The following is an 8,341-nucleotide window of genomic DNA, read 5'->3' as shown; positions in this document are numbered from 1 at the left end:
TTCAGTTCGATTTTAAACCGAATCGACCGAATACTCACCCTAAAAAATATTTAACCTTTAATTTTTAACCTCATATAAAAAAAAATTTTAAATATTCAACTCTTTTTTATTTTTAATGTAAGTATCACTATCATTATTGTCTTAATTTTATTATTTAAATTATTCTCTTTAATAATTGATTGCCAAAACTTATAGCATACATGATTAAGTTTATTATTTAAAAATTTATTGTATTGTTTTTTACTGAAGATATAATATTATTATTCAATGTTTATATATCTTATCATATTTATGTATTAATCATAAATTTTTTTTTCATGAGTTTTTCTTAAGTTTCATTAAATATTGCACTTTAATTTATAAAATTGATAAATATATTAATAATATCAATGAGCTCAAATTGATTTTCTCATAAATTAATATATTTTTTCTTAACGTGTAAGTATTTTTCTAAAGACGCCAACTTCAATGAAGTTGTATTTTCCAATTTTGATTTTGTCATAAAAACTAAAATATTGAGTGGTCAAAGTATAGAATTCATTATAATAATAAAAGATAAAATATTACAAACAAAATAAAATTTTTTTTTTTTCTTTCCAATTTATAATTACCGACTAATTCTTCAAAATCTGTAAGAAAGTTTATGCGCATGAATTTTTTTTTTTTAAAATCAGTGTGTAGTTTTAACATAAAATTAGAATTTTAACTCTTTTATACCGCTATCAGCGTTAGGATTCAGATCGATTTAAAATCACCGAAATTCGTAGCAACACTCTAATAATTAAGGGTCGAGATACTGTCGATCAAAAAATTAATGTGACTTGTGAAATTACTGGATCTCAATTGAAAATGTCGATGTTTCGGTTAGGGTTATTCCGAAATACTCACATGGCACTATTCTCAGAAAGGTTACTAATCATCTCTACCAAATCAATAAAACGAGATGAAAACATGGGCGTGGATGCTAAAGAAATAAGGTACAAACATACCCATACTCTCAAAATTCAACCTTCAAAACACAGGATTGGTAGCCAAAGCACCAATTCCCGTGCTTTACACTGTTGCTTTTGAATTTCTTTTAAGTCCATGCCAATCTACAAATGACACACGGCCAAGGTCTCCAACGACACGGCTTGTGACTACACTTTAAGCCAAAATGTAGCAGGTCTTGAAGCTTTAACACAAGGCTGAATAAAATAATTTAATTATTTAATTATGTGATTCGGTGAAAATAATTAATTAATTATATATTATAAAAAATTGTTAAATAGCTTCCGCCTTTTATACTATTAATTATTTAAATAGTGTCATTTTAAATTAGTAATTATTTAGTCTATTTATTAATTTAAATCATTAATAATATATAAAATAATTAAAATAATTATTATAATTTTAAAATATAATTATTTAAATTCTAAAATTTAAAAGCACAATTATTTGATTTTTATAATTTTAAAATTACGACTATGTGATGACTATAATTTTAAGATAATAACTATTTAGTTTTTATAATTTATTAAAGGAATTAAATAGTTATTAATTTTAAAAAATTATGACTAATTAATTTTTTTTTTAAATAAAGTGATCAAATAGTTAAGGCCTGAAGAGTAATTTACTTTAAACAGAGTGTAATCGTGATAAAGAATTTAAAAGTTAAAGATCAAAATAAAACGTTTACATTTATCAAGGGATAAAGAAATAATGAAATAACACAAAATTTTCATGAGTCACGTGAAAATTTCACAAGATTTTGAGATCTTAAATTTAAGCATTCATTGGAGTTAGATACTTTTTCCATTTCTGATTTTTTTTTTTCAGATTATTATCTATTATTTCCTCAGTCAATATTGCATTCCAAAGAGATAATGAATAGCAGTTTTGAATTTGATATAGGTCTATCTAATATGATTATGAGGTCACATCATTATTAGTTTTACTATTATTGATTAAATACTTACATCAAAACTTGTATAAAATTAATTTTATTTTCATATAAAATTAAATTTATAGCAGTAAAAATTGATGATAATAATTAGGCTCTTAAAACATATAAAAGAATTTGGATTCAACTTAATTTAGTATTTTAATTCATTCCTAATTTTTTATTCCTTCAATTTCAAATAAAAAATTTAGTAAGAATTCAATTGAATTAAATTCTTGTCTTATAAAATTTTTATTTAAAATGAAAGAATTTAAAATTTTTTAACTTAAAAAATTTTCATTATATATGAAAATAAAATCATGAATAATATTAAAATTCAGTTAAATTCATTTCTTACAAAATTATTCATGTAAAACGATAAAGAAAAATTAAGAAGTAAGTCCGAGTCGCTGTTTGTTTTAAATTTTAAACATATAAAAGATATATTTTATGTTAATCGTGACTCCTCTTGTAATATTTTTTAACAGCTTAAATGCATGTTTGCATATTTGTATTTTAATATTTTTATTTATTAAACTTCTCAAATTTTAATTGTGATTTAATAAATACTTAAATTTTTAAAAAATATCACTTTTAAATATAATTTTGTCAAATCTATAATTTATATTTAAAAATAATTTTTAAATTTATAATTAAATCTATAATTTTAAAATTGTATTTAATTTAAATTTATAATTTTAAAATCGTATTTAAAAGTAACTTTTAAAAAAAATTTAAGTGTTTAAATTATCTCTTTAAAATGTTTAAAATTTAAATATTTATTAAACTACAATTAAAATTAAAATATTTAATAAATAAAAATAATAAAATACAAATACGTTTTACTTTTTTGAGAATGACTTTGCTCCAGTTCTTTAGCTTAACTTTTTGGGGTGTAGGTTTTTTTTTAGCTGTATGGGGCGAGGCCCGTTGGCCTGGACCCATTAAGTTAAATTCCCTGGTTTTATTATAACAGCTTGAGTTTAAAAAAAATGTATTGGATAATTAAACAATAGTTTAAAGGTACATTTTATGATGTAATCATTCGAAGTGATTTCATGCATTCTATGAAAACTCAGAAAATATCATAGTCCGTTATCCCAGAAGATGCATTCATCGTGTCAGAAAAATCTCATTACTGGCTTTACCTCTATTGATTTTACCTGCTCTCCGATTCATCTTTCTCAGCTTTATTTTTCTCACCCTTAACTTCTCTGCACTAAAAGACCACAAAGAAGAGTAATAAGAAAATTTATTTTTCTCACCCTTAACTTCTCTGCACTAAAAGACCACAAAGAAGAGTAATAAGAAAATTTATTTTTCTCACCCTTTAACTTCTCTGCACTAAAAGACCACAAAGAAGAGTAATAAGAAAACCTTGCAAGCAAGCAACCGATCAAGAATAAACAAGTTATGTGTAAAGAACCCAGCTAGGAGTTTGTACAGTTTGGCCATTTGCAAGATTTATACAGACCAAAAAAATGTTGCAAAACAAAACAAAAGAAAAGAAAGACAGGATGAAGGACTGCTGTTAATATGTATTTACTATTCAGAAGTAATAATCTGAATCAGATTCAGATTCATAGTACTCATTGTACTCAAAGTCATAGTCATCGTCATCATCATCGTCAAGTTCAAAATCTTCTTCTTCATCAAAATCTCCATCATCATCATACAAAATATTATCCTCATCCCAGAGTGGGCAATGACATGTTGCCTTTTTCTCCTTCCACTCAGCTCCGCAATTATAGCAAAACTCAAACCCACATCTGCAGAAACATCATAAGCACGAGACATATTATCATTGATGTCCAAGTGGATACATGACTTTTTTAATATACCAGAATAAAATCTGACTCCACAATATACTAAATGCCGGGAAACATATTGAAGCTTTTCTCCAAGTACTAAATTACCTGCTTGAATGACGACAAACATATATTTCCTTAAAGTACTTCACAATATACTCACGAGATAGGCCATTAGACTTAAATGGGTGGGAATGTAAAGCAATGTTGAGGATGACCCAGTTCACCTACTTAACATTAATCTTATTCTTACACAATATCCAGTAAACTCCCTTTCACGGGCAAGTTTTTACTAGAAGTCCAGTCATGAGAATTCAACTCTATCATGTACAATGAAGGAACTGTAAGAAGTGAGAATCTAAGAAGCATATGAAGAACGGCTTCTGGAGGTCTATTTGGCATTATTATTGAGAACACCTCTTTAAAATATGCTAGTTAGAAGGTATCGAAAATTTGATTTAAAATTAAACTTGACATGTTCAGTCATGAGCACTCCAACAAATTAACAGCTTTTCCAACAGAATATAAAAAGGAACTTTCCCAAAAAGCATTTGTTTTGGCCTCCTAACCTCAACCTCAAATGAGGCCCACTCTATGCTTCTTCACAGTGATTGTATGAACACTGAGAATGACGCAATCTTTCTTTCCAGGTCATGTATAAAAAGCTTTTCCTATTTAGTTCAACTAATTTTCTTTGGTCACAAAAATTCATGAAAAATCAATTTGGGAGAGAAAATGAGCATACTACCTGCAGGTCATGTGATAACAGCCTTCAGCAAGTTCAATCATATGATTGCATTTCACACACTGGCGCCATAGTTTCCTTGTAGCAAGAGACTTCAGTTTCACATCATCTGCAGGCTGGTTAGGATTCAACATTTTGTAACTGGTACAACTAATGTTGCTATGCCAAGGGACCTTGCAATTAATACAAAAAAGGCCATGGCACTTCACGCATTTCCGTGCAGCTGAACGTTGAGAACCAGCAAATATATTTTCAGCATATTCAGAAACTTCTTTTTTCGACATTAATGCCGAGCACTTGGGATATGGGCAATAAATTTTCTCTGTAACAGGAATTGAAGCTTCTTTTATTCTTTGGTTCATTGTCTCAATTAATTTGGATGTCAAGAACTTCCTGCAGCTGTCAACACTAAGCTCCAAATTGCAGCCGTCATGAGGACATTTAGGTACCTTGCCATGAAGCAACTTCACCTCCACATGCTGTTTCATACAAGAAATGCAGTATCGATGTCCACATCTATCAACTGAAAAAATACGCTCAGCATCTGTATCTTCTAAACAGATGACACAAGTCTCCTGAAGAGTCTTGCCACGGCTTGATTCTGCAGGCATTGTGATCTGAGAAACTATTGCATCTCTTGCAAGTTTAAAAGCAAATTTGATATCATTACGTGCAACAAGAGTGGGATTGCAATATGTAAATTTTCTTTGAAGAAGAGACACTTGGTTGACTAATGTAGCAATCTTGCGCTGCTTTGGGGGCCATCTTCCAATAACCTGCATTGCAAAATACACACTCAAAATATCAATCAACAGTGTTAAATATACTCTAAGGTCTCAGAATCAGTTCTGCATATGGAATAATTGCAATTTGAAGCCTAAAAGGAAGAAAATACAAAATATCACAGAAACTCTACGCAGATAGAGCATAGAAGAGAAAAAAAATGAGGAAAAAGAATAAAATAACACCCTCATAGTGCTTGGTCCAAGGGTTACTAGGTAAGTCGCACAATTTTATATCTTTCAATTTCATGGAATAAGAAAGAAATCCCACCTCACAAAACAACATGAGATAAGCAGGTGCATCCTCACAAAATTACACATATTTCCAATTTTATTCAAAACCAACACAAGTGCATTCAGTTCTATAAAAATCAAACTCTTATTCAATCTATGATCAGGCAGGGCTTATTGAAAGGATAATCATAAAATGCTCTTTCAAACTAAACTTTTCAAACTCAGAGAGTCTTATCTTATGTCTTTGTGTGTGGGTGTATGTGTGGCTCTATTTTCTCATTCATTTCAAAGCATAAATTACAGATGGTGATCAAACAATACTGGCAAACCTTGCAATGGCCATACTGCAACAGTTCAACACCCATCAATATTTCTTTGATTTTTTGAAAAGTAAAATGACCAAGGCAATTCACATTCAAGTGCAACATTTAAAGAAATATGTATTCAGGGCAATACTCAGGACAACAAAAATACTGAGGGAACGTAGAAGTACTATCACTATTTGTTCGGAAAAACAGAGGACAGGCTTCAGCTTATAAAACAACCGAATTCAGCACCAAATAAACACTCATTATATCATATTCCATCAAAATTAATAAAATTCGACAAGACAACTGAGATTCGACTTCAATTTATAAATTAAAATTCAGAAACTTACAAATTGATAAAGTGGATAATAATCACAATAAACCACAATCTTCTTGAGCTCCAGAGCAAGAGCCGCGTTGAGCCCTTCAATTAAAGCCTTAGCCTCTGCAGCCTGCCTGCTCATTCCATTCCCAATCAATGGCTTCCTTACCTCGAACACCAAATTATCTATAGGGTCACAGATTGCTACACCAATCCCAGCCAAAATTACTTTCTGGCCGCTCACCTTCTCTTCACTCACTAAACCCTTGAAATACAATTTGAAAATGCTGCCGTTGTTATCCATGCTTCTAGAGCTTCCCTCGCCGAAGGGCTTCTCAAAATTATCGCCCCATTCGAGCCACTCGTCGTCCGGAATTCTCAAGATTTCCCGAGCGACTTTATGGTCGTGCATTCGACGGTCAAGATCTTCTCTCATTCTGCGCATTTCGAACTCGGATTGTCTCCGATCATTCAGTTCTTGTTCGAACTTGGAGATTTCTTCAGATTGGAGAGAAGGCAGAGAGGACTTAACGGTGTCGTCTTTGTCCGGGATAATAATAACTGAAGGTGAGGATCGCGGTGGTGATTTTGACGAAGAAGGCAGGAGAGTGAGGGAGGCGTTGACGGCTTCTTCGAGTTGTAGGCGGAAGGCAAAGTCAAGATCAGATTCGAGGGATTGTGCTTCCATGAGCTCGCGTCGGCACTCGGAAAGGAGGGAGTGGAGATCGTCGTCGTCAGCTGCACGTGAGGTGGTTGTAGTTGTGGTCCTAGCCATTTGGACTAATTAGGGTCGTCGTGCTCCGATAGCTTTGCCATGAAGAAAATATAGAATGCGTATATAAAAATGTCGAGTGAAGATACACATTGACTACGTGGCAGACTGATACTGGCAGGGAAGTTTTGCCTGGGAAGAAAGTGGGACCCACTAAAAGTCCATTTTAGATTGGACTCACAAAGGACCATTGAAAATGGGCCCTTTAAAACCCATTGCATTTATTTGATTTTTTTTTTTAAATATTTAACATTAAAGCTCCATTTTTTTAAAGAAGTTATTTAACATTAATTTGAAAAATACTAATAGAATAGTTAATAAATAATATTTTGGTAATCAAAATAAGAAATAATCACAATCTTCAACGCATTAAAAGGTCAGTACAAAATTCAAAATGAAAAACCAACCTAAACCTCGGCAAAAGTTCTAATTCAACCTACACAATCAAGCCCACATGCTGCCACAAGCCCAAATGCCATCCAATCCAAATCTCTGGCCGGCTGAAACTCAATGTTGTCGATTCCACTGCCACCACCTCTGCCCACCGCCATAGTTGGAGAGAAGAAAAAAACGGTCGGACCAGAGCAACAACATCGCATGCATGCTTAATCAAACCAAATCCGCATAAACAGTGACATGCAAAACTAGATCTCAAATGACCCAATCTACACAAATCAAAGCACATCACCCACAAACCAATACAGAGCTTTCACGAACACCAAACCCAAAACCGCCAACAGCAAAATAGTCAAACAAAATGAAGAGTCTGAACTTCCAACAAGACTAACACCATATTGACCTTTTACATTTAGGGCTCATCGAAGCTCTATTAGTTCTGTATATTCAAGAACAGGGCTATTAAATGGTCGCCTATGAAACCCATCAAGGTTAGAAAGGAGATATGACAAAACTTGTTGGAAGCTATGATTGTCGGATGCAAGAGCACGGGCATCAACGATCAGTAAATTTCCCTTGAGCAGTTGGAAAACACCTTGAAAACAGAATAAAACACAAAAACCTCTTAGACCAACAGACCCATTAAAAAAAAAACAAACTCACTTCAAAAACCAAACAAAAAAAACAAGACAAAACTGCAGGCGAAGAAGAGCCACCTTCCCCGCCAGCCAGCAAAAACCCCTTTCACAACTTGGCTCGCTCTCTCAGCTCAGACTGCCTCCACCACAACGAGCTCGCCCCAAACAACTACCTCCACCCGATCTGTCCAGCCTACATCAAACCGAACCACACCCACTCACTTCATCACCTACTACCCATGTTAGACAATCCCACTTCTGCAGAAACAATATTATCTCCACCACCGGTCGCAGAAACAATGAAAACACATGCAACGGTTACAAGAGGTAGTCTCAAACCAAAACTACCATGGTCTGCACAGTCTTCAAATGAAGTGGTTTCGTTCTCTGTGCTGAGTTGCTACACACAAGCAAT

At 32.5% G+C, this 8,341-nt stretch overlaps 1 protein-coding gene across 1 annotated transcript; it reads right to left on the bottom strand.

Annotated features, from left to right (window-relative positions):
- Window positions 1-3,289: 3,289 nt before the first annotated feature.
- LOC110626874 lies at window positions 3,290-6,946 on the bottom strand. The gene is made up of 3 exons (XM_021773041.2): window positions 6,149-6,946; window positions 4,478-5,250; window positions 3,290-3,690 (listed from the first exon to the last, which is right to left on the bottom strand). The coding sequence occupies exons 1-3, from the start codon at window positions 6,893-6,895 to the stop codon at window positions 3,471-3,473; spliced, it is 1,740 nt and encodes a 579-aa protein (XP_021628733.1). The 5' UTR covers window positions 6,896-6,946; the 3' UTR covers window positions 3,290-3,470.
- Between the last annotated feature and the right edge of the window lie 1,395 nt (window positions 6,947-8,341).

This window comes from Manihot esculenta, chromosome 11, assembly GCF_001659605.2.
Source record: "Manihot esculenta cultivar AM560-2 chromosome 11, M.esculenta_v8, whole genome shotgun sequence".
NCBI classification, from domain to species: domain Eukaryota; kingdom Viridiplantae; phylum Streptophyta; class Magnoliopsida; order Malpighiales; family Euphorbiaceae; genus Manihot; species Manihot esculenta.
The sequence above is the reverse complement of the archived record's forward strand: the minus strand, read 5'-3'. Positions and strand labels throughout refer to the sequence as shown.

Excerpts from the sequence above, each read along its gene's own strand:
- LOC110626874 (XM_021773041.2), bottom strand. The coding sequence starts at position 6,895 with ATGGCTAGGACCACAACTACAACCACCTCACGTGCAGCTGACGACGAC. Across the intron at positions 5,251-6,148 it reads ATTATCCACTTTATCAATTT|GTTATTGGAAGATGGCCCCC; the intron begins GTAAGTTTCTGA and ends TTTGCAATGCAG. Across the intron at positions 3,691-4,477 it reads TGTTATCACATGACCTGCAG|ATGTGGGTTTGAGTTTTGCT; the intron begins GTAGTATGCTCA and ends ATGTTTCTGCAG.